We start from the raw sequence: 27,565 nt of genomic DNA on the forward strand, positions 1-27,565 counted from the left end.
GAACAGTAAAACAGGACATTTCCAGCTTCCATTGTCCCAGCATGGTGGAGGGGAAGAGGTTACCAGTCAGCTAAGGACTGGGTCACTTCACAGAGGGACATGTTTTATTTTTAAAGAGACACTTCCATCAGAAAGGGGTAGTTATTAAACTCAATGTTCATAGAAAACACCTTTTTTTATTTTTATTTTCATTTTGGCAATACTACACCATTGAAAATACATACAAAATGATGTCCTTCTGTAGCAGTTAGCACAATTGTATGGTAATCGTCATAATAATAGTAGGCGTAGAATTTGGATAGCAGTATGACAGCTCTAATGTTCTCTTGATAGGCCTAGATAAAGGTTCCCACAGAGGAGCACTGCATGATTAGTGTAATGTGTAATGCTGTAATGGAGTGACTACAGGGGGGGCTCCCTGTGGCCGTAGTGATGGTCTGACTGAGAGAGTTAAAGTGCTGCTTGCTAGCTATTCAGCACGCCAGGGATACAGATCGCACGTACACTGTCAGCGCTAAATACTATATAGATAGTATTTATGGCCAGTTTTACCTATATGAAGGAGGCAGTGAGGGCAGCAGCAGCGAGCGAGGAGCATCTTTACTGCCCTGTGAAGATGGATTAAGGAAAACGTAAGGAAAAAGTAGAATCCATGAGGTGACTGTACAAACTTATGTCCAGAAAACCATCCATCCCCCCAAAAATTACTATATTTTTTGCTTTATAAGACGCATCTGATTATCCTGATTATAGGACGCCTCTAGGAGGAAAATCAGGAAAAAAAAATAAAAAAAATCAGACCTCAGATCTGACCCCCCCAATTAGTCCCTCAAACTTTATCAGACCTCAGATCAGACCTTTCAATCAAACCCCCAATCCTTATTAGATCTCAGATCAGACCCCAAATCTGTATCAGACCCCCCAACCAGACCTCAGATCAGACCCCCCAATCTTTATCAGACCTCAGATCGCCCCCCCCCCCCAATCTGTATCAGACCCCCCAGACACCCAGAGTTTATCAGACCTCAGATCAGACCCCCCAAACAGACCCCCAAACTTTGTTAGACCTCAGATCAGAACCAGCAATCAGACCACCAATCCTTTTTAGACTTCAGATCAGACCACCCCCAATTTTTATCAGACCAAAGATCAGACAAAATAAATAAATGAACTTACCTCTCCTGCTCTGGACGGTGGGTTCTGGCTGTACTCACCGATCCCTGCTATTTTTCCAGACCCCGAGCTGCACTGTGACCGGACATCGCACAGCCTTAAAAAGACCAGAAACACTATTGTGGCATGAAAAAGTTGCAAATTATGGTGCATGTCATAATTGTGCATTAATTTGCAACTTTACTTGTCTCGTCACGTTTTTAAAAAGTGGAGTGGGCGGGGATTAGCAAAGGGGTTGTGGCCTCCAAAACCCATCGGATTTGCTAAAATTTACGCCTGAATCTGGCTCATAGCTGGTGTAGATTTGAAAGTCTGGTGCACAGACTGCCTGGAAATGCGCCAAATTTATTAAGAGACCTGTTCCTCTTTATAAATTTGCTGCACTCTGTTACGATGTATTTTATACTAAGACTGTCGTTTGTAACGCTTTGTATATCTTCCCCACCATGTCCGCTGTGCATGTGTCTTGCGAGTAATTAAAGTTGTATATGAGATTAAAAAATGGGCCTGCAATACCTGACACAGCCTAAGGGTGGTGCTGTTTACAGGAAAAAGATCACATACATCCCCTTTAAAGGGTAACTGTCATGTTTTCATTAAAAAAAAAAACCATTTTAGCATATGTGTTTCTTCACATACCACTGTTTTTCTTGAGTTTTTCCCTCAGTTATGGTTGTTTAAACATTTACAATATGAGGACCTTCTCAAGATGGCTCCTCTGCCAGTTCTCTGAGGCCAAAACTGCTTTCCCTCACTTCCCATACACACTTGCTGTAGCCAGCAGCTCCCTGCCAGCCAATCAGATTGGATTACTGAGAGACACGCCTCCTCACTCTGAAGCCTAATGCAGGCGTGCAGTTTGAAGGACCGCCCCTCTGTCTTCCTAGCCGGAGACAGATGAGCCATAGCAGTCTTTTAAGGGAGCAGTGGAAAGGGACAGAGGACATTAATGAAAGCTGTTATTATAAGGTAATTACAGATCTTTTGACAATCATTGACAGGCTAACTCAGGTATACATGCCGAGCTCTAATAAACTAGCAAACAAAATAAAAGTATTACAGTTACCCTTCAAACGGATCATGGTGTTCTGTATTTTCATTCTGTAGCACCTCTAGTTAATTAAAAAATTTAATGTGTGATTTTTTTTATTTTTTTTTTAGCCAACAAATTATTTGGGAAAAAGAACCGATTGGTAAGTGACATCAGACAAACGCTCCTGTCATTATGTTGTATATTTTATTCCATACTTTGGACAACTTTTTGGCAGAGCTGTGCTGGAGAGAAAGGCTAGACACACTCTTTTTGCAAGCCACACCCACTTTAAAGTCAGGCCCCACCCATTTACACGGCCCTCTCGCTGTGTGCTTGGACGCCATGGCTGTGTCTGATGATGGGGCCCAGGTATCACACGCAGAATCCATCCAAGACATGGCTAAGTATGATGTCTTGGAGGCAGCTTTTGGTCACTTCCAAAAGGTGGCACTAGTTAGTTGGTTCTCCTTCCTTGGGAGATACCTCTCTGCATATTATTTTCCCATGGAGCATTGCCACTTAGTCTCCATACACAGGTGGTCTCCTTAAAGGGGTTGTGCCACGAAAAATATTCTACATTTTTCAAACCAGCACTTGGATCTGTATACATGTAATAAAAAATTTCGTCTAGCCACCTTGTTATTCAATAAAATGTATCTGTGTAGCGCCACCTGCTGTTTGTTCTTTTCCTTATTTTTCCATCCACCTCACTAAGGTGGTCGCACGTGCTCAGTTTAAATCATCAGCTGTCACCAGCTATTCTGTTAGACGCTATGACAGTTACAGTTTTAGAGCTACAGCATTTTTTCATCAACATAGGTATATGAGATCTTGCCGTTTAGCAGGACAAGTTGAACTTTTTTTAATATCATAATTTAACCTAGCTTATACGATAATACATTGGAATACATAAAAAAAAAATTGTGATGTTAAATGGAAAAAGTACATATGTTATGGCACCATAAAGTACATATGTTATGGCGATACCAAAATATTATAGTTTTACTAATTTTAAAAATGTATAAAAATCTCTATTTAATTAAAAAAATATTTTTTATTTATGTTGCCGTATTCTAAGACCCAAAACACTTTTATTTGTCAGTTGATGGAGCTGTGCGAGGGATCATCCTTGCAGGGCGAGCTGTAGTTTTTATTGGTACCATTCTTGCAGCCACCACTAGGGGGAGCTCACTATATACAGAATCATACAAATTTATAGATCTACAGCCACCACTAGAGGAACTTACCACATGTAGATTTATACAAATTCATTCATCTGTAGTCACTACTAGGGGGAGGTCACTGCATACAGATTTATAGATATGAAGCCACCACTAGGGGGAGCTCACTGCATACAGATTTATAAAACTTTGAGTGTAGAATTAGCTATATAATTCCATACTGACTTAGCTCCCCCTGGTGGTGACTGTATGCAGTCATAATTATATTGCTAATATTGGTATACAATGTATGTGTTATGTATATCACTCTAAGGCCCCTTTCACACGGGCGAGTATTCCGCGCGGATGCGATGCGTGAGGTGAACGTATTGCATCCGCACTGAATCCGGACCCATTCATTTCTAAGGGGCTGTTCACATGAGCGGTGATTTTCACGCATCACTTGTGCGTTGCGTGAAAATCGCAGCAAGCTCCTCTTTGTGCGTTTTTCACGTAACGCAGGCCCCATAGAAATGAATGGGGTTGCGTGAAAATTGCAAGAATCCGCAAGCAAGTGCTGATGCGGTGCGATTTTCACGCAGGGTTGCTAGGAGACGATCGGGATGGAGACCCGATCATTATTATTTTCCCTTATAACATGGTTATAAGTGAAAATAATAGCATTCTGAATACAGAATGCATAGTACAATAGCGCTGGAGGGGTTAAAAAATAAAAATAAAATTAAACTCACCTTTTTTTAACCCCTCCAGCGCTATTGTACTATGCATTCTGTATTCAGAATGCTATTATTTTCCCTTATAACCATGTTATAAGGGAAAATAATACAATCTACAGAACACCGATCCCAAGCCCGAACTTCTGTGAAGACGTTCGGGTTTGGGTACCAAACATGCCGATTTTTCTCACGCAAGTGCAAAACGCATTACAATGTTTTGCACTCGCGCGGAAAAATCGCGCATGTTCCCGCAACGCACCCGCACATTTTAAATCTTCTAAAAAATAATTTCACCATTTTGTACAGTTGAACCCCAATGTTACCGGAGTGTTAACATTCCTTAAAATAAAAAATAAAACAATTTGTTGACATTTATATTTTCACGTTGAGTTTCTCTTTAATAACTCTTCTGTTATACAGAGCGAAACACGAGAGGAGCCTCCAAGCCCATCGTTCCATCGAGAAGAGTCTGTAGATCCTGCTGATGAATTAGCAGACAATCCCCCCATGAGGGGGAAGCACTATAGGAAAATTTCTCAAAATTTGCCGAGGAAAAGCAAGAAACGAGGTAAAAAAGCTAACCAGAGAGAGGTTTAATGATAGGTTCTACTATTCTTATGTAATGTGCTGTGATGAGATTTTACTGTATAGAGTCACTGCTCTGGTACTAAAGGATGAGAATATTAGCCCTATTAGGGGGACATTTTGGTCCACCCTGAAACAGCAACAAAACCTCTTAGAAATACCCATTTGGATACTCTATTGAATAAACTCCACCCCAAGGAAGGACAACCAGTATCATGGGCACCCTAGACTCGCTGATGTGTATGGGGAGTGAAGGCCAGTCCATCTCGTGTCTGATTCCACAGAAGAGCTACTGTAGCACTAGTTGATGGAATAGTTCCTGCTGTTGATGATAGAAAGGTGGCAGATCACACAGGAGATCAAACCTTTCTGTATATGGGGACTGTATAGCCACAGGCCAGTCAGTGTGTCCATACTGACTCCTATCGACTGCCGAAAGTGCCTACATTGGGCATGTGGACATCAGAACTGAACCATGAGGTAATGAAAGAAGGTGGCTTCGTCTTAGGGTACTCTCACACTAGCGTTTTTACTGGACCCGGCAGGGTCCAGCAAAAACGCTTCCATTACTGATAATACAACCGTCTGCATCCGTTATAAAAGGATCCGGTTGTATTATCTTTAATATAGCCAAGACGTATTGAAAGTCAATGGGGGACGGATCCATTTTCTATTGTAGCAGATTGTGTCAGTCAAAACCATTTCCATTGACTTGCATTTGAGGTCATGACGGATCCGTCTTGATCAGTTTCCCAGGACGGAAAGCAGACTACAACACGTTGCGGTTTGCTCTCCGGTATGGGAAGGCAACTAAACGGAGCGGAATGCATTTTGGAGCTCTCCGTTCTGTTCAGTTCAGTTTTCTCCCCATGGACAATGAATGGGGGCAAAACTGAAGCGTTTTTTTCCGGTATTGAGCCTCTATGACGGAACTCAATAACGGAAAACTTAAACGCTAGTGTGAAAGTAGCCTTATGGATCATGTTTTCTTTTTCATCATGTGGGCAGCTGGGCACGTGTGCATCCCCAATGAGATGTCACCAGGACGCACAACGGGAATAAAGCAAAATGGCAGTTTGATGTTCTGGACAGTCTTCTGCTAGAAACCTTGTGTCGTGGGACCATGTGGATGTGACACAAACCACCTACCTTACCTACAGTAATGGTGGTGGTCTCTTTCAGTAGGGTGATGCCCCAAGCCACACCACAAGAATTGTCCAGGAATGATGGTTCAAGGTAAAGACTTGGCCTCCAAACTCTCCCGATCTCAATCTGATCATCATCTGTGAGAGGTGCTGGAAAAACAAGTCCAATCCATGGAGGCAACACCGAGCAATTAACAGGATCTGCTGCTAATGTCTTATACCACAGGACACCCTCGAGGTCCATACCTTGACCAATTAGAACAGTTTTGGTGGCACTACACAATTTTGGTTTTAATATTATGGCTATTGGGTGTATAGTAATTTTATGTGTCAAGGTTGGTGGCAGTGTATGAGTATAACTAGTCTCCCATTATCTCTCTTCTCTTGCAGCTTGTTTCTGGAAATACTGCATTCAAAACAATTGACCGAGACGACCGTGCGCCACAATCACGGAAAACAGGACCTGAACGACGTGATACTTTCACCACGAAAAAAACGTTAGCAAAGCTAGTGACAAGGAACGCTCTTATTATGTTCCACATTTAATATCGTAAGAAAAAGTGAACTAAGTGTAAACCAGTGATCTGGAACCTGTGGCACTAGAGCGGGTGCGGAACTACAGGTCCCAGCATGCCTTGTAAACTGTCCACTGTCATGGCAGGCTGGGACTTGCAGTTTCAAAACAGCTGAAGAAGCTCAGGTTACTGATCCCGGAGCGTTAGCCATACCTGAAGAGACGTTTAATATATTGTATAGCAAAAGAAAAAAAAATCCTACAATGGGCCTGACAGCTGCATAGAACGGGAAATGGATGCTGGTGTGGGAAAATAGATGTCATAAACATAAGGGAGCTGGCTGCTAGGGCCACTTTAATGTAAAACAGGGCCTTAGGCAAAAAGTAGGGCCTCCAGCTTGCCAGTTTTAGGCAGCTTTGCTCATGATTTCAGCCTATATAAGTGTCATACTGACAAAATAATGCTGCCATACGCAGCCCACATAATACCACTATACAGTACCCAAAAATATGCAGTATGCAAATAATACTCCCTGAAATGGGTTAAATACTGATGACAGATGCTCAGAATAGGTCACCAATATCAGACTGGTAGAGGTCTGACTCCCGACACCCCCGACGATCAACTGTTGGAAGGGGCCATGGCACACTGGTGAGTCCTGCAGCCTCTTCCTTGGCCTATGAAGTCACATCCACTGGTCACATGGACTTGTGCAGTTCAGTCCTATTCAAGTGAATGGGACTGAGCTGCAATACCAAGCACTGCCACTATACAATATATGGCGCTGTGCTTAGTAATAGTATGAAGAAGGGTTCCCACCCGTTAGATATTGATGACCTGTTGTGTGCAATGAGGGGGGCAAATACTATTTCCTGGAAAAGTCAAGGTTTTAGCACAGTCAGCTATATAAGAAATATGGAACTGTGATTGAAAATTAAAGCAATTGTACAAGTGTCTGATTAATGACTGAAGTCACATACATGGAGTCCGATGAAGGTTAGTCTCATTATGTACTGATTATCTGGAGTGGTGGCGTTTCTGGGAAGAAAAAGCAGACACATATAATATGTCTTCAGAAAGTTCCTGACCTCCCCCTAGTGGCGGCTGCAGAAAACAGAGTTTTATCATTTTGCTCTATGAAAAGTAGGAGATTTAGGTGTGTGTGGGGGGTATCCCTTGCACACTGGGTGTCAACAGTGATGACAGTGTACTTCTGTAGGGACCCATACTATTAACAAGCAGGGTAATGCAGAGTTGGTTAGTGGAGGAAAGTGAGGTGAGTAATGCCTCTTTTTAGTTTATTTTTTTTTAACCCATTCAGCCCATATATAAAAATGCCTTCCCACCTGGTTACTCCCTTAAGTTATTTTTTTAGGGCTCATGCACACGAACGTAAGGGCTCCGTGCCCGTATTTCGGACCATAATATACAGGCACTGGCCCTGTGCACTCAGTCGTGCGGATGTGGACCCACTGACTTGAATGACATGCCCTATCTTTTGTTAAATGGAGGCATGATTCGGAAGGCCACAGAAGCCCCCCAAAAGATAAGACATGTCCTATGTTTTATCGTATTTTGCGGATCGCGGACCCATTCAAGTAAATAGGTCTGCATCCACACCGCTGAGTTCACATGGCCAGCGCCCGCGCATTGCAGACCACAATTTGTCCTTACGTTCGTGAGCATGAGCCCTTAGTATGTGTATTAACATGGCCACTGGTAAAAAATTTCTTAATCCCTGATGACCCCTTTAAGGGGAATTGTGCTTTAATTGGCATATTAGATTTTTTTTTAAAGAAAATATATTATTATTTTTTGTATATAATAATAACAAGACACAAAAAACTCATAAAACTGCAAGTAAAGATAACATTTAATACAAACATGCATGTATGTATAGAAGTATTTGCAGTAACATACAGCATTAGTTTTCCTTACATATTACTTGTGAAATGCACAAGGCTTCCTTGAATTGCGTTAATTGACAAGATAGACTTGGAGGCTCAGAGGCAGCATGATATATCGGGAGTAAGAGGGCCCCCAAAAAACATGATGCTAGATATAAATATGATGTCATGCAGCCCTGCTAAAATGAATCACAGATTATCATGGATTATCCTACTACATATGCTAACATATAGTTTAAGGGAAAAAAATAGTGTCTACAATCAGGAGAAGGACATCCGAAGGTCGTCTTTTACTGCACAATTCTCATTTTATAGAGAAGAGAATGTTCCCCTTCCTGAATTTGTGCCAGTGGAAGGGAGTACCACTGGAGACCGTCCATGAGGAATGGGGACAGAACCAATGTGTCGGCTCCACCCACAAGGGGCCTTTATCAGCCCTATGCCCTGATGGTGTTTCAAATAGGCATTACCCATCAAGAATGTAAGCCTGGGAAGTTCAGTTTCTTGCAAAAATGGTGTAAAATTAATAAACGTCTTCTCTTTCCTTGGACATGGAGGCATCCTAGAAGTCACCATGTCCAAGGAAAGAGAAGACATGGTGACTTCTAGGAGGCCACCATGTCTAAGGAAAGAGAAGTCATGGTGGCCATGTCTTCTCTTTCCTTGGACATGGTGGCCTCCTAGAAGTCAATCAAGTATTTATGGCATGTCAGAGGTGTAGCTAAGCATCTCTGGCGGCAAAAATTAAGCTCACTGATCTAGTCCAGTCTAACTACCTAGTGGCTTGTTGGCACACTACTGACACCAGCCCACTCAGGGCATGTACTACTCCAGCCCGACATTATTAAAAGTAGATATTTTTTATTTTTTTACATTCGTAAGGCTTTTTCCGGTACAATCCTACAAGAAGCATGTTTTAACAAAGAATCAAGATCTGCAAAAGTCATAAATCTTGCAAAGCTCTAGTGTGAACAGCTGTCGCAAAAATGCATATTTAAAAAAAAAAAAATCCCTCAAGTGAGTCTCTGTATGGCTCAGATATAGGCATTGGCACTTTTAGGTTCTTGGTGGCACATCACTAGATCTTATCTTTTGGGTCTCATTGACCCAAACATTTTACATTGAAGTTGTCAAGAGTTCTATACACCTAGGATAATCTGTCTTAAAAGAAATGTCCACCCTTGAAAATAATTTTTTATTTTAATTGTCTCAAAATTCTGTACTGGTTAATTACTATTTTCCTATTATAGAGAACATTGTTTTTCTGATGCAGAGATCCATATCTGATGCATAGACATCGACTTTTTGTCTGCCTGCAGCCACCACTAGGTGGAGCTTATTGCATACAGTTATTAATAACATGGCATGCAGTAAACTCCTATGCTCCCCTTTGTGGTGGCTTCAGGTAGACAATGTTCTAATATAAAGGGGTTGTCCCATCTGGACATTCATGGCATTTCTACATGATTTGCCATAAATGTCCGATAGGTGCTGGACCCGCTACTATATCAAGAATAGGGGCTCTTCTGCACACCGCCAAGAATGGAGAGGATGTGGTGCATGCTGTGGATATGCTATACACGTCCAGAATGGACAACCCCTTTAAGTCTATCTTTGTGGAGGAGATCTGGAGCTCTATATTAGAAAAACAAACACCCAAAAGGTATAGTAAGAAATTAGCCAGAATAGAGGTGCACACTGCCTAGAAATAATTGGATAGTAAGTAATCTGGATATTTGGATATTCACAGCGAATAATTCAGCTTGAAAAATGAAAAAAATAAAAATAAATTCTAGTAAATATGGCAAACTGAATCTTGATTTAATTTTTTTTTTGACAAATGACACCTTAGAACCAATACTGCATATGGAATATTTGAAGAAATATTATTTTATATATTCATTCTTTTGGCAACACCATAATATGCAAATTCAATCTCATTGTCTGCCGGACAGGTATTGATGAATTCATCCCTGGTGTATGCATTCTTGAGGTATCTCCAGATTGCAGTCATTTCTGCCGGGATTTCAAAATTCCGGAATTTTTTGCAAACAACCTAAAAATAGAAACAAGAGAAAGTAGTATCTACAACTTCACAACTACTACATCTACCATGTTGTTTAAGGGGTATTGCCATCTTAGAAATTGATGGCCTATTGCTAGGATGTCCCAGTCAGTGTCAGATAGGTGCGGGTCCCACCTCCAAAACCTACTCCTGTCTCCAGAATCGGCCCTCCAAAGTGAAGGGAAAGTAACTGTACATGCACTGCCACCTTCTGTTCACCACTATGGGACTTCTCAAAATAGCCGAGCACCCTCACATTTTTTCGCAATGTGTAGTGTGCTCTACTGCACTTCATGGGCCCTATTCTGAAGATAGGAGAGGGTGCCAGAGGTGGGATCTGCACCTATCTGACATTGATGGTAAATCCTTCCGATACGCGATCAATGTCTGAGATGGGAATACCCCTTTAAGAGAGCCTATTAAAGGCGTTATTCCACGAATGTAAAACTCTTTTTAAAACTCTTTTACTCACCTATCTGGAGTACTTTCTTCCCTTTCTGTGGGAGGGATGCATTGCAATTAGCCTTGTTAAACCCTTCCTCCCCTACATACCAAACAATCCCTCACATATACACAGTGGCGTCTCTAGCTTTCAAATTTGGGGGGGGGGGCACACTGGGGGCCAGGACAAAAGTAGGGGGGGCAGCTATAACAACGATACATTTACACAAGTATGCTTAGAAATGCTGCGATACTTTACCCAATACCTAAAACCACAACAGGGAAGAAAAGTCCTGCTGTCTGTGGTTTAAAAAAAAAAAAACGATCACTCAGATTTCAACATGTCCTAGTTGCCTGTGGATGACACTTTTATAGGGAGGGGATCTGTGGATGACACTGCTATGGGGGGGATCTGTGGATGACACTTTTATAGGGAGGGGATCTGTGGATGACACTGCTATGGGGGGGATCTGTGGATGACACATACCGTATATAGCATCTTATGCTATATGTGTCATCCACAGATCCACCCCATAGCAGTGTCATCCCCATTTCCCCCTCCATAACAGTGTCATCCACAGATTCCCCTCCCTATAACAGTGTCATCTACAGATACCCCTCCCTATAACAGTATCATCCACAGATCCCCCTCCCTATAACAGTGTCATCCACAGATCCCCCTCCCTATAACAGTGTCATCCACAGATTCCCCTCCCTATAACAGTCATCCACAGATCCCCCTCCCTATAACAGTGTCATCCACAGATCTCCCTCCCTATAACAGTGTCATCCACAGATCCCCCTCCCTATAATAGTGTCATCCACAGATCCCCCTCCCTATAACAGTGTCATCCACAGATCCCCCTCCCTATAACAGTGTCATCCACAGACCCCCCTCCCTATAACAGTGTCATCCACAGATCCCCCTCCCTATAACAGTGTCATCCACAGACCCCCCTCCCTATAACTGTCATCCACAGACCCCCCTCCCTATAACAGCGTCATCCACAGATCCCCCTCCCTATAACAGTGTCATCCACAGATCTCCCTCCCTATAACAGTGTCATCCACAGATCCCCCTCCCTATAACAGTGTCATCCACAGATCCCCCTCCCTATAACAGTGTCATCCACAGACCCCCCTGCCTATAACAGTGTCATCCACAGATCCCCCTCCCTATAACAGTATCATCCACAGACCCCCCTCCCTATAACAGTGTCATCCACAGATCCCCCTCCCTATAACAGTGTCATCCACAGACCCCCCTCCCTATAACTGTCATCCACAGACCCCCCTCCCTATAACAGCGTCATCCACAGATCCCCCTCCCCGCCTCTTACAGGAGTGTACATTTGACATTTCTAAACTGTAATCCATATCCTGCAGTAACTAACTTTAAATCAGGATTCAGCGACCGCTCATCTCTGCTAGTACCTTAAACCTTACACCACTCGGCTAGCTTCGGTAACAGGGCCAGGCTACAGCCTACAGGCACTGCCTGTTAGTTGTTACCGAGCTGATTTCTGCAGGTCAGAGGATACGGATTACAGTTTAGAAGAAATGTACACTCCTGTGAGCGGTCCAGACCAGTGGCGGATCCAGAGCCTGGTCTCGGGAGGGGCACTTCCAGATTATTTTCTGTCTGCCGCCACAGAACAAGGGTGCTTATAGAACAGACTACACAGTGTAGAGGTATACTGTATATTGAGTGGCACAGTGTAGCGGTATACTGTATATTGTGTGGCACAGTGTATGCTATATGTGTATAACAAACATATTTTACATGAAAACTTACAATTACTTGGCTTGACCCTTGGGGATCTCGGACACCACTTCAACACTTTGGCCGGGGGCTCGGCGGAGCTGATGTTGTGTTTATCCTAATGAGAAAGATTTCATAATAAGGATTTAGAGAAGGAGCAGAGGGATAGCAGAGCAGGGAGAGGCTGGTGTTGCTACTAGGGGGTCATACCATGGGGGAGTAATAAAGCCCACCATAATGTGACAGTGCAAAAAATACCCCCTTCTAATGCCCCCAGTTGAGCTAATGTCCCCATAATGTGCCAGTATAAAATACCCCTATATAGTGCCCCCAGTAAATGCCCCCATAGTGCTCCTCTCCCCCCTTCCTCCTAGTGCCCCCCATAATGTACTAGTATAAAATGCCCCATATATCGTGCCCCAGTAGATGCCCTCAGTGTCCCCCATAATTTGCAAGTATAAAATTCCCCTTCTTAGTGCCCCCCGTAGATGACTCCATAGTACTCCTCTCCCCCCTTCCCCATAGTACCCACCATAATGTGTCCCAGTATAAAATGCTACTGTACAGAGCCCCCCATATAAAATACCCCTTCTTTGTGGCCTCAATAGTGCCCACCAATAACGTGCCAGTAATAAGTGCCCCCAATAACGAGCCAGTAATAAGTGCCCCCAATAGCATGCCAGTAATAAGTGCCCCCAATAACGTGCCAGTAATAAGTGCCCCCAATAACATGCCAGTAATAAGTGCCCCCAATAACGTGCCAGTAATAAGTGCCCCCAATAAGAGCCCAGCACCCCATCACGTTCCATTAACAAGAGCCCCCCAATGTTCCAGTAACAAGAGCCCCCCATCATGTGCCAGGAACAAGAGCCCCCTATCATGTGCCAGTAACAAGAGCCCCCTATCATGTGCCAGTAACAAGAGCCCCCCATCATGTGCCAGTAATAAGCCCCCCCATCATGTGCCAGTAATAAGCCCCCATCATGTGCCAGTAATAAGCCCCCCATCATGTGCCAGTAATAAGCCCCCCATCATGTGCCAGTAATAAGCCCCCCCATCATGTGCCAGTAATAAGCCCCCCATCATGTGCCAGTAATAAGCCCCCCATCATGTGCCAGTAATAAGCCCCCCATCATGTGCCAGTAATAAGCCCCCCCAATGTGCCAGTAACAAGAGCCCCCCTAATGTGCCTGTAATAAGCCCCCCATCATGTCCCAGTAATAAGCCCCCTCATCATGTGCCAGTAAAAAGCCCCCCATCATGTGCCAGTAATAAGCCCCCCATCATGTGCCAGTAATAAGCCCCCCATCATGTGCCAGTAATACGCCCCCATCATGTGCCAGTAATAAGCCCCCATCATGTGCCAGTAATAAGCCCCCCATCATGTGCCAGTAATAAGCCCCCCATCATGTGCCAGTAATAAGCCCCCCCAATGTGCCAGTAACAAGAGCCCCCCTAATGTGCCTGTAATAAGCCCCCCATCATGTCCCAGTAATAAGCCCCCTCATCATGTGCCAGTAATAAGCCCCCATCATGTGCCAGTAAAAAGCCCCCCATCATGTGCCAGTAATAAGCCCCCCATCATGTGCCAGTAATAAGCCCCCCCATCATGTGCCAGTAATAAGCCCCCCCATCATGTGCCAGTAATAAGCCCCCCTAATGTACCTGTAAAACTATTGTAAAAAACAAACAAAACAAACACTTATACTTACCTCCATGTCAGCGATGCAGCCTCTTCCGGCCTGTGTCCCGCGCTGTATGGCTCAGGCGGCCTCTGATAGGCTGCCGGCCTAGTGCCTGCAGCCTATCAGGGGAAGGGACACGCCTCTCCCTCCCCCGCCGCAGCACAGGCAGATGACTATGGAGATGAGCGCAATGGAAGCGCTCCTCATCCTGTTGTGCCCGGCTGCAGCCGCTCAGTTGGGGGGGCACAGCGTGATGTAGGGGGGGCCGTGGCCCCTCTGGCGACGCCACTGCATATACAGTAGCTCCAGAGAAACATATGGTAAGTAATGACCCCACAATTTCCTTCTCTGCTGTCTAGAGAGAGATATAGCTACTGTATATACTTCTACTGAATGAATGAAAGGTGTCTGGGCCGCTTCACTATGAGAAGATTACTCTGGCAATAATGAGAGAAGGAAGAGAAGAGAAGCTACTGAGCATGTCAGTCCACCACTGAATGCAGAAGGAGAAACAGCAGGGGGCGCTACCGGAGAGAAAATGTAATGCACATAAAAAAGCTTATCATATTTTTATTGCAATTAGAAATGCCCTGTTCATGGCATAGTGACGGATAAAGAAAACTCAGCAAGTTTTATAATTGGGAGGCCTAATCCAGGCAGTACCCAAAGATAACGTCCCCAGTCGCACTCCTCTAATTCAGGGTGACAATTACTTCAGGGTACTGTAACCATTGGTTCTTCTAGACTGCACCCATTTCTGTTCTCCGTACCCACCTAGAGCGTCCTCAAGGCACCTTTTCCATATTAACATTTATGACAAATCCACTGGAAATCCCAATAAGTGGGGTCACCCGATCCCCCATTTTACAAACACTGTGACTGTACATGCCCCCGAGTAAGCAGGCTCCGCTGTCTACAGAACTCCCATGGAATGGATATGCCATAAATGTTGAGAGGGGCCCGATACCTCCAAGGGGCCCAAAACCACAGCAATAAGTGCCATTGGCTACAACAGATACCTGTGAAAGCCCAGACACTACTGACCAGAGGTATTCAGAAGAGAGCTCGTGGGCATGCTTTCCTTCTCCCAACAAGAAGACTGCACAGCGATTCTGCACATAAGACATAAGGAACTGAAAGCACTGCCAATCAGATTTCATTTACAGCACTTGTGAATTACTTCCTATGGAACAAACCTTTATAATGTGGAGCTTTGGTAACAGGTTACAATCTGCTAGTGTGAGGTCATTCCCATCCAAAAATTTCCTGTTGGAGGTGACAATCTCCTCCGTGGAATAGGCATCGATCTCATCAGGCAGTGGTGAATTTAAAAAGTCATTCAGCTTTTTTAAGGATCTCAGCAGGTTTTTCTCTAAAGCTGAAGAAGAACAAAAAGGACTTTACTAAAAAAAATACTCAGACTTTAGGAAAGAAAACTCTAGCCTGTAGACACTGAGTAAAAACTTAGTAACTACGGACTGTCCTGTCTAATACTCCAGAGCTGCACTCACTATTCTGCTGGTGGAATCACTGTGAACATACATTACATTACCTATCCTGTACTGATCCTGAGTTACATCCTGTATTATTCTCCAGAGCTGCACTCACTATTCTGCTGGTGGAATCACTGTGAACATACATTACATTACCTATCCTGTACTGATCCTGAGTTACATCCTGTATTATTCTCCAGAGCTGCACTCACTATTCTGCTGGTGGAGTCCCTGTGTACATACATTACATTACTTATCCTGTACTGATCCTGAGTTATATCCTGTATTATACTCCAGAGCTGCACTCACTATTCTGCTGGTGGAGTCACTGTGAACATACATTACATTACTTACCCTGTACTGATCCTGAGTTACATCCTGTATTATACTCCAGAGCTGCACTCACTATTCTGCTGGTGGAGTCACTGTGTACATACATTACATTACTTATCCTGTACTGATCCTGAGTTACATCCTGTATTATACTCCAGAGCTGCACTCACTATTCTGCTGGTGGAGTCACTGTGTACATACATTACATTACTTATCCTGTACTGATCCTGAGTTACATCCTGTATCATACTCCAGAGCTGCACTCACTATTCTGCTGGTGCAGTCACTGTGTACATACATTACATTACTTATCCTGTACTGATCCTGAGTTACACCCTGTATTATACCCCAGAGCTGCACTCACTATTCTGCTGGTGGAGTCACTGTGTACATACATTACATTACTTATCCAGTACCGATTCTGAGTTACATCCTGTATTATACTCTAGAGCTGCACTCACTATTCTGCTGGTGGAGTCACTGTGTACATACATTACATTACTTATCCTGTACTGATCCTGAGTTACATCCTGTATTATACTCCAGAGCTGCACTCACTATTCTGCTGGTGCAGTCACTGTGTACTTTACATTACTTATCCTGTACTGACCCTGAGTTACATCCTGTATTATACTCCAGAGCTGCACTCACTATTCTGCTGGTGAAGTCACTGTGTACTGGTTTCTCCCTATATACAGCCTTTGGAACACTGGTGTATGCACGGAATCATTAACCCTTTTAGCAGTGTGCGGCCGACAGACACACACTATTTGTAGGCACAATTGCACTTTGCTAACGTTAAAGTCTGTACTTACTTTCATTTAGATCTTTCCGGGGATTTTTTATAAAGGCTGAAAATTTAGCAAACACATCATTTCCGGCTGAGTTGGATTCTGGGTGTTTGGGGCCAAGCTTTGGATACCTTGAATAACCAAATATATAAATGATATTATATTCCATGACAAGCAAAGTCATATTCTGCAATAACTAAGACGGACAAGTCAGATTTAATCCCAGTTATTACCCCCATTATTCACACAGGACTACTCTCCTGGAACTTTCTCTACATGATAAATGACATTTGCTGAAGTGAGACAACCCCTTTAATTTGGAGACATTCTGGCAGTCACTTGACTGGAGGCACTTTGACTGTCACTATTATGGGGCCCTGACTATCACTATCATGGGCGCACTGTGGATGTCACTGTTATGGGGCGATTGTGGCTGTCACTGTTACGGCGGCAGTGTGGATGTCACTGTTATGGCGGCAGTGTGGATGTCACTGTTACGGCGGCAGTGTGGATGTCACTGTTACGGCAGCACTGTGGATGTCACTGTTATGGCGGCAGTGTGGCTGTCACTGTTATGGCGGCAGTGTGGATGTCACTGTTACGGCAGCACTGTGGATGTCACTGTTATGGCGGCAGTGTGGCTGTCACTGTTACGGCGGCAGTGTGGATGTCACTGTTACGGCAGCACTGTGGATGTCACTGTTATGGCGGCAGTGTGGCTGTCACTGTTATGGCGGCAGTGTGGATGTCACTGTTATGGTGCAGTGTGGATGTCACTGTTATGGCGGCACTGTGGCTGTCACTGTTATGGCGGCAGTGTGGATGTCACTGTTATGGCGGCAGTGTGGATGTCACTGTTATGGCGGCACTGTGGCTGTCACTGTTATGGCGGCAGTGTGGATGTCACTGTTATGGCGGCACTGTGGCTGTCACTGTTATGGCGGCAGTGTGGATGTCACTGTTATGGCGGCAGTGTGGATGTCACTGTTATGGCGGCAGTGTGGATGTCACTGTTATGGCGGCACTGTGGATGTCACTGTTATGGCGGCAGTGTGGATGTCACTGTTATGGCGGCAGTGTGGCTGTCACTGTTATGGGGCGATTGTGGCTGTCACTGTTATGGCGGCAGTGTGGATGTCACTGTTATGGCGGCAGTGTGGCTGTCACTGTTATGGCGGCAGTGTGGCTGTCACTGCTATGGCGGCAGTGTGGCTGTCACTGTTATGGCGGCAGTGTGGCTGTCACTGCTATGGAGGCACCACTGCTGTAGCTGTATCTGTCACTATTATGGGGGTGCTGCAGCTGCTATCACTGTTTGCAGCCCCTGTGGCTATTCATTAAGGTGGCACTGTGTTATAGTTATGGGGGCACCATTATGTGTTCATGGGCATGAAGTTGGGGCATTTCTGGGATGAGAACTATATGCTATGTTGTGGGGCATATGTCTAAATCAGGGTACTGAAAAATCAACAGAACATGAAATTATAAGCACTTTGGCCTCGACAATCTTGTCCGTCCCGGCCCTAAAATTAAGGAGATTGTCTGTTTTAGAAAACCGGTTTACAAATACCCTGACTGGAAATTCCGAGTTAATGGGTGTGTGGGGGGGTCTCACCCATTACTGCCGTCCATTATCCAGAGTGGATATTCACTACGGAGAACGTTCTGGAGGACCCAGCATGTCCATGCCTTACATCCCCTAGAGTTCAATAAGTACTGTGTAATGCTTAATTTCCCCTGTGGTGGCGCTGTTGGGAAAAATGAACACCCGCTACACAGATTGCAGGCGATTGTGCCGATCCCATTCGCAGGACACATTGGGGGCCTTTGATGACCGGCGCTACCCCAGTTTATGGCATAGGGGGGAAAAAAGCTGCCGTTCATTTTGGGCGACAATTTTCAACATTTTCTGTCATTTCTTGCACAATCCTCTTCATTGACCAGGTGAAGTGGGTAACAATATTTGGTGGCATCTGACAAGGGCTGGGATATATTAGGCAGCAGGTGAAGTCAGTTCTTGAAGCTGATGTGTTGGAAGCAGGAAAATGAGCAAGCGGAAGGATCTGGCGAGGGCCAAATTGTTATATTTAGGTGACTGGGTCAGGAGATTAAAAGTGGTCCGGCGAAGGACAACCGAAGGACATGAGCGTCCAAGGGACGGGTCAGAGCTGTTTTGGTGACAGGATGGGGATGTACACAATATTAGGCAGGTAGTTTTAATGTTATGGCTGATTGTGTATACGTAAATATAAATAAAATAATACAAGAAGGTAAAATATCAAATATACTTTGGCACTGTTAATTTTTCCTCCAAGAATTCTTCAATTTTATTCACATCGGTTTTCACCTCCCCATCAAATGTCATGAACGGCGGGTTTGTTCCGGGTGCCAGGTTATGTAGGTCGGCAGGTTTCCTGTAGGAATAATATGGTTTTATTAATGCAGACACATCCCTGTATATAGATGTATGTAGTTACCCTCTGCTGTATACTGTAATATCACTGCCTGAGAAGGTGACTTTAGAAAAGCTGGGTGACAACTACCGTGTGGGCTGTAATAGTATTATATTGGTTGTTGTCGCCCAGCTTTTCTTAAAGGGGTATTCCGATCATTTGAAGCTATCCCCGATCCACTATGACCCCCACTGATCTAGTAGTTATCCCTTATCCTGCTAATAGGGGATAACTTCAAATAACCGGAATACCCCTTTACAGCAGACACGAATATAGGAGGTTTTGTGTAGTCACATGGCTGTATGTATTTTGTGGTCTGCAAAAAGGTGGATCCACAAAATACCGTCCACGTGACACGCACATTTTTGGCAGACCCTTTGACTCCAGTGGGTCCATGGTCTGTATTTGTGGCCAAGTATAGGACATCTTCTACCCTTTTGCGGAATGGACATACGGATGCAGAAAGCACAATGCGGATGTCACACGGGCAGTGTCTGTATTTTCTGGATTTGCGTTTTGCAGACCTCAAAATACATACGGTCATGTGAATGTAGCCTAATAGTCACTGTTTTTAGGGAAATGTTCTATATTTTTCAAACATTTTGCGCTGAGAAATACATGGGGGCTGTACGTACCATTACTTTGGTACAGATTTCGTGCCAAAAAGCCATCAGTAGCCGAGCCGGATCTGCCGCCAATTGTTTTCAATGGGAGGCCATGCTGAACTTCACGTGGCACCGTTTTACAGCCTCGACCTCACCAAGAAAGGACATGACTTATCCTGACACAGTGTCCTCACCTCAATGGGGCTAAACCATGAGAGGGTCCGTGGCATACAAATTCAAATATCACAGCGGAAACCCCTCCGGGTTCATGAATATGCGGCAGATTTTGCTTTTGAAACCAAACAGCTCCGAGATCTCATTGCTCCCTCCTTCCGTTGTTCACAATTTACAATTGCATCTGAGGGGGTTAAATGTCCGTGATCAGACATCGGTCTCCCATCACGGACACTTCTGACGGATGTCTGCTGTGTAACACCATTTAGCTCTTGAGCGGGCACCATGTTTAAAGCTCCAACATCTCCTAGAAGCACAAGGAGAAGGAGAACATGCACAGTTCATCGGTGGAGCGGGGCTAGGCAATCTACTGTGGGGGGCACTAAGGGGGCATATGTACTGTGAGGGGGCACTAAGGGGGCATATCTATTTTGAGGGGGCACTGAGGGGCATATCTACCGTGAGGGGGCACTAATGGGGACATAACTAATTTGATGGGAAACTAAGGGGGCATACCTACTGTGATGGGGCACAAAGGGGGCATAACTGCTGTGTGGGAACATAAAGGGGGAATAACTACTGTGTGGGGGGCAGAAAGGGGGTATAACTACTGTGTGGGGGCACAAAGGGAGCATAACTACTGTGAGGGGGCACAAAGGGGGCATAACTGCTGTGTGGGAACAAATGGGGGAATAACTACTGTGTGGGGGGCAGAAAGGGGGTATAACTACTGTGTGGGGGCACAAAGAGAGCATAACTACTGTGTGGGGGTACAAAGGGTACAGAACTATTTATGTGGGAATGAAGGGGGCCTAACTACTGTGTGGGTCATGAAGGGGCATAACTACTGTGTGGGGGCACAAAGGGGGCATAACTACTGCAAGGAGGCACTATGGGCGGGGGAGGGGGTCCACTCATGAAATTTCTGCACTGGGCCTACCAATGTATTAAAACGGCCCTGCCAACCACTATATGGTGTGGGGATATGTTAGTCCTCGACTATGTGATTAGGTGTTTCTACAGCTTTAAAATCCTCTTGATTTATTCATAATCCGTTGAACTTACGGACACAACAATAGCAGCCGTGAACTATGACTAAAGAGCCAAGAGATCTGAAACGCGTCAGTCAGATGTTGGTTTTCTACTGCTAATTTATATATTCTATGGATTCCATACGTTAGCGATTTTAGCAGATTATGCATAACATAAGAGGATTTTAAAGCCGCAATCTACGTGCTGAACCTCAGTTTGTTGTGCACAGGCTGCGGGGAGGGAGCCGATCAGCTGTTTAATAGGGGCCTCTGTCTCAGATTCCATTAAAAAATCTGGGAAAAAAAATAGGGCAGCATGTCTGGTAAAATGCTAAGCTCCCTGACAGAAACCCAACAAGCCCCATTATAGTCAATGAAGTGTGTTGGGCGCCATTGCATTCATTTCCTGTATATGACGGAAAAACAGCGCTGCCTTTTTCTTTTTTCCCCTGTTATTAGAATGGAACAGAACAATAGAAAAACAAATGCAAATGTGAACGGAGCCTAAGTTCTATTATACGCTGTCTTCAATCCATTTTGCTCTCAATAGTTTGTGATCTATTTTGCCTGGCATTTTTTATCAGTAAAAAAAACAAACAACAGAATAACCACAGGTTTGTGTTTTTTTGTTTGTTTTTTTGCCACATTTTTGTGTATTTTTTTCCGTCCATTTTTTGCAAGCACAGTGGGCAAATATATCAATCTCAAGGCGCATAGACTGTGCACTAAATATATGTAATTTATGCTCCAAAGTTTTCTTTTATTCACGACTTGTTAGACATTAGGTTTTTCTAGACAACTTTTGCATCAATTTTTTTGTCTGTGTCTACTTCTACTGTTTTTTGCTGCATTTTCTGGATATAAATTATACCATCTCCAAGGTGGTCCACCAAAAAATGGCACAAGCACAATAATATTCTGGTGCAATAAACCTGTCTTAGTATATCTGCCCCAGTGTGTTTGCCGCTAGTGTTTTCTTCGTGGGGGTCTTCCCCTATACAGAAAGTGAGAACAACGACAAGAGCGGTTTTCTAAAGAATCTACAGTAGAAAGATGAAAAATTAACAAAAATACCAGGAGTAAAAAAACTAAACAAAACACTTGTGTGACCTTCAGATAGCATCTGGAGTTGGAGTTTTTAACTGCAAAAAAAAAAATTTAGGGGGAAAAAAAAGCTAAAAACTACTAAAAATACAAAGGTGCAGAAAAAACACCAGCATAAACCTAAGTGGAAAAGCAGCCTATCATATTAAAGGTGTTGTCCAAGTGTTTAATACTAATGACCTATCCTCAGTATAGGTCTCCAGTATCTGATCAGTGGGGGTCCGACTCCCAACACCCTTACCGATCAGCTGTTTGAAGAGGCTGCAGGGCGCCATTGAGTGCTGAGGCCTCTTTCTAGGCCATGTGACGTCATGTTCGTCGGTCACATGGCCTAGATGCAGCTCAGCCCCATTCAAGTGAATCGGGCTGACCTGCAATACCAAGCACAGCCGTTAACCGAGGGATGGCGCTGTGCTTGGTGAGCTGTGAAGAGAGCACTGCACCCCTTAATCAGCTGATTGGTGGGGGTGCTGGGTGTTGGACTCCCTCCGATCTGATATTGATGACCTATCCTGAGGAGGAAAAAACATAACACAGAAATTACCTCTTCAAATCCACCGTGGTGACACTAAATACGATGCCCTTCAGCCAGAGGATCATAAATAAACGCTGAGAAAACGGGCAGTTCCCGATAGTTTCCCCATCACTTCCAGCCTGAAAACACAGAATAAAATTACAATTGTAATGTGTTTTTTTTTACAAAATTAAAATTGTTTCCTTCATTACAATCAATTGCTCAATCTGAGAATCATCAGCCAATTTTAGTATAAATGCTAAACATTTTTCAGGACAAGGCCACCACTAGGGGGAGCAAACTTAAGAAGCATGTCTACAGGCTCATGCTCAGGCTCCTTTTTCTTGTGGCAGTTTTGTGATGCAGAAAGTAATATCTTGGAGGGCTCCTGTCCATATTTTCCATAAGTTGTATGGACATTATAGACTCTTCATAACTTTGGTGCATTCAGCACCAGTTCTAAATGTAAGACGGCTTCCTTGCTGTCTTACATTTAGACCACTTTCTATACCTAAAACAGGTGTAGAAAATGATGAATGAGACGGGCCTGCCGACACCTCCCCTTCCCCCCACACCACGACCACAATTTTAGACCTGGCATGAGCGCGGCAAAGTCGCAGAAAGCGCCGCAACCTAACCGTTGCGCCGCTATCTGCACCTGAAATACACCTAATTTAGGCGTATTTCAGATTAGTAAGTGACCCCCATAGTTTGGAAGGCTGAAAAAAGACATCCATCCATCAAGTTCAGCCTGTTATTCTGCAGGTTGATCCAGAGGAAAGCAAAAAAACTCTGTGAGGTAGCAAATTTTCCTCATTTTAGGGGAAAAAATGATATACAGTACAGACCAAAAGTTTGGACACACCTTCTCATTCAAAGAGTTTTCTTTATTTTCATGACTATGAAGGCATCAAAACTATGAATTAACACGTGTGGAATTATATACATAACAAACAAGTGTGAAACAACTGAAAATATGTCATATTCTAGGTTCTTCAAAGTAGACACCTTTTTCTTTGATTACTGCTTTGCACACTCTTGGCATTCTCTTGATGAGCTTCAAGAGGTAGTCCCCTGAAATGGTCTTCCAACAGTCTTGAAGGAGTTCCCAGAGATGCTTAGCACTTGTTGGCCCTTTTGCCTTCACTCTGCGGTCCAGCTCACCCCAAACCATCTCGATTGGGTTCAGGTCCGGTGACTGTGGAGGCCAGGTCATCTGGCGCAGCACCCCATCACTCTCCTTTATGGTCAAATAGCCCTTACTTTCAAGGTTTTCCCAATTTTTCGGCTGACTGACTGACCTTCATTTCTTAAAGTAATGATGGCCACTCGTTTTTCTTTACTTAGCTGCTATTTTCTTGCCATAATACAAATTCTAACAGTCTATTCAGTAGGACTATCAGCTGTGTATCCACCTGACTTCTCCTCAACGCAAGTGATGGTCCCAACCCCATTTATAAGGCAAGAAATCCCACTTATTAAACCTGACAGGGCACACCTGTGAAGTAAAAACCATTTCAGGGGACTACCTCTTGAAGCTCATCAAGAGAATGCCAAGAGTGTGCAAAGCTAGAATATGACATATTTTCAGTTGTTTCACACTTGTTTGTTATGTATGTAATTCCACATGTGTTAATTCATAGTTTTGATGTCTTCAGTGTGAATCTACAATTTTCATAGTCATGAAAATAAAGAAAACTCTTTGAATGAGAAAGTGTGTCCAAACTTTTGGTCTGTACTGTATATACAGTATATTGTCCTCTGTAGTATATATATATATACAGTATGCTGTCCTCTATAGTATATATATATATATATATATACAGTCAGGTCCATAAATATTGGGACATGGACACAATACTATCATTTTTGGCTCTATACACCACCACAATGGATTTGAAATGAAACAAACAAGATGTGCTTTACCTGCAGACTGTCAGCTTTAATTTGAGAGTATTTACATCCAAATCAGGTGAACGGTGTAGGAATTACAACAGTTTGCATATGTGCCTCCCACTTGTTAAGGGACCAAAAGTAATGGGACATAATAATAATCATAAATCAAACTTTCACTTTTTAATACTTGGTTGCAAATCCTTTGCAGTCAATTACAGCCTGAAGTCTGGAACGCATAGAAATCACCAGACGCTGGGTTTCATCCCTGGTGATGCTCTGCCAGGCCTCTACTGCAACTGTCTTCAGTTCCTGCATGTTCTTGGAGCATTTTCCCTTCATTTTTGTCTCCAGCAAGTGAAATGTATGCTCAATCAGATTCAGGTCCGGGGATTGACTCGGCCATTGCAGAACATTCCAATTCTTTCCCTTAAAAAACTCTTTGGTTGCTTTTGCAGTATGCTTTGGGTCATTGTCCATCTGCACTGTGAAGCACCGTCCAATGAGTTCTGAAGCATTTGGCTGAATATGAGCTGATAATATTGCCTGAAACACTTCAGAATTCATCCTGCTGCTTTTGTCAGCAGTCACATCATCAATAAATACAAGAGAACCAGTTCGGTTGGCAGCCATACATGCCCACGCCATGACACTACCACCACCATGTTTCACTGATGAGGTGGTATGCTTAGGATCATGAGCAGTTCCTTTCCTTCTCCATACTCTTCTCTTCCCATCACTCTGGTACAAGTTGATCTTGGTCTCATCTGTCAATAGGATGTTGTTCTAGAACTGTGAAGGCTTTTTTAGATGTCGTTTGGCAAACTCTAATCTGGCCTTCCTGTTTTTGAGGCCCACCAATGGTTTACATCTTTTGGTGAACCTTCTGTATTCCCTCTGGTGAAGTCTTCTCCTGATTGTTGACTTTGACACACATACACCTACCTCCTGGAGAGTGTTCTTGATCTGGCCAACTGTTGTGAAGGGTGTTTTCTTCACCAGGGAAGGAATTCTTCGGGCATCCACCACAGTTGTTTTCCGTGGTCTTCCGGGTCTTTTGGTTTTGCTGAGCTCACCGGTGGGTGCCTTCTTTTTAAGAATGTTCCAAACAGTTATTTTGGTCAGGCCTAATGTTTTTGCTATCTCTCTGATGGTTTTGTTTTGTTTTTTCAGCCTAATGATGGCTTGCTTCACTGATAGTCACAGCTCTTTGCATCTCATCTTGGGAGTTGAAAACAACAGATTCCAAATGCAAATTGCCCACTTGAAATGAACTCTGGACCTTTTATCTGCTCATTGTAATTGGGATAGTGAGGGAATAACACACACCTGGTCATGGAACAGCTGAGAAGCCAATTGTCCCATTACTTTTGGTTCCTTAACAAGGGAGAGGCACATATGAAAACTGTTATAATTCCTACACCGTTCACCTGATTTGGATGTAAATACCCTCAAATTAAAGCTGACAGTTTGCAGTTAAAGCACATCTTGTTTGTTTCATTTCAAATCCATTGTGGTGGTGTATAGAGCCAAAAATCTTAGAATTGTGTCCATGTCCCAATATTTATGGACCTGACTGTATATATATATATATATACACATATACACTCACCTAAAGAATTATTAGGAACACCATACTAATACGGTGTTGGACCCCCTTTTGCCTTCAGAACTGCCTTAATTCTACGTGGCATTGATTCCACAATGTGCTGATAGCATTCTTTAGAAATGTTGGCCCATATTGATAGCATAGCATCTTGCAGTTGATGGAGATTTGAGGGATGCACATCCAGGGCACGAAGCTCCCGTTCCACCACATCCCAAAGATGCTCTATTGGGTTGAGATCTGGTGACTGTGGGGTCATTTTAGTACAGTGAACTCATTGTCATGTTCAAGAAACCAATGTGAAATGATTTGAGCTTTGTGACATGGTGCATTATCCTGCTGGAAGTAGCCATCAGAGGATGGATACATGTTCTCATTCTGTTTACGCCAAATTCGGACTACTATTTGAATGTCTCAACAGAAATCGAGACTTATCAGACCAGGCAACATTTTTCCAGTCTTCAACAGTCCAATTTTGGTGAGCTCGTGCAAATTGTAGCCTCTTTTTCCTATTTGTAGTGGAGATGAGTGGTACCCGGTGGGGTCTTCTGCTGTTGTAGCCCATCCGCCTTAAGGTTGTGCATGTTGTGGCTTCACAAATGCTTTGCTGCATACCTCGGTTGTAACGAGTGGTTATTTCAGTCAACGTTGCTCTTCTATCAGCTTGAATCAGTCGGCCCATTCTCCTCTGACCTCTAGCATCCACAAGGCATTTTCGCCCACAGGACTGCCGCATACTGGATGTTTTTCCCTTTTCACACCATTCTTTGTAAACTCTAGAAATGGTTGTGCGTGAAAATCCCAGTAACTGAGCAGATTGTGAAATACTCAGACCGGCCCGTCTGGCACCAACAACCATGCCACGCTCAAAATTGCTTAAATCACCTTTCTTTCCCATTCTGACATTCAGTTTGGAGTTCAGGAGATTGTCTTGACCAGGACCACCCCCCTAAATGCATTGAAGCAACTGCAATGTGATTGGTTGACTAGATAATTGCATTAATGAGAAATAGAACAGGTGTTCCTAATAATTCTTTAGGTGAATGTATATATATATATATATATATATATACAGTATATTGTCCTCTGTAGTATATATATATACAGTATATTGTCCTCTGTAGTATATATATATACATACAGTATACTGTCCACCGGGAGGTGGATGGCTATGGCATGGGGCTGATGGCGCTGGCTGGGGGACATGATGATGGTGGCAAACTGGCAATGGCATGGGGCTGATGGCACTGGCTGGGGGACATGATGATGGTGGCAATGGCATGGGGCTGATGGCGCTGGCTGTGGGACATGATGATGGTAGCAATGGCATGGGGCTGATGGTGCTGGCTGGGGGACATGG

General features: G+C 43.8%; 1 protein-coding gene across 1 annotated transcript in view; it reads right to left on the reverse strand.

Annotated features, from left to right (window-relative positions):
• Positions 1-8,287: 8,287 nt before the first annotated feature.
• Positions 8,288-27,565, reverse strand: part of CLIC6 (chloride intracellular channel 6) — a 75,067-nt gene continuing 55,789 nt past the window's right edge. The window contains exons 2-6 of the mRNA XM_040422090.1: positions 22,737-22,846; positions 19,114-19,239; positions 16,850-16,956; positions 15,405-15,586; positions 8,288-10,311 (exon numbers count right to left, since the gene is read on the reverse strand). Coding sequence (XP_040278024.1) covers positions 10,147-10,311; positions 15,405-15,586; positions 16,850-16,956; positions 19,114-19,239; positions 22,737-22,846 — 690 coding nt within the window. The 3' untranslated portion in view covers positions 8,288-10,146. The remainder of the gene's footprint in view (positions 10,312-15,404; positions 15,587-16,849; positions 16,957-19,113; positions 19,240-22,736; positions 22,847-27,565) is intronic.

Source organism: Bufo bufo, chromosome 3 (assembly GCF_905171765.1).
Source record: "Bufo bufo chromosome 3, aBufBuf1.1, whole genome shotgun sequence".
Taxonomy (NCBI): domain Eukaryota; kingdom Metazoa; phylum Chordata; class Amphibia; order Anura; family Bufonidae; genus Bufo; species Bufo bufo.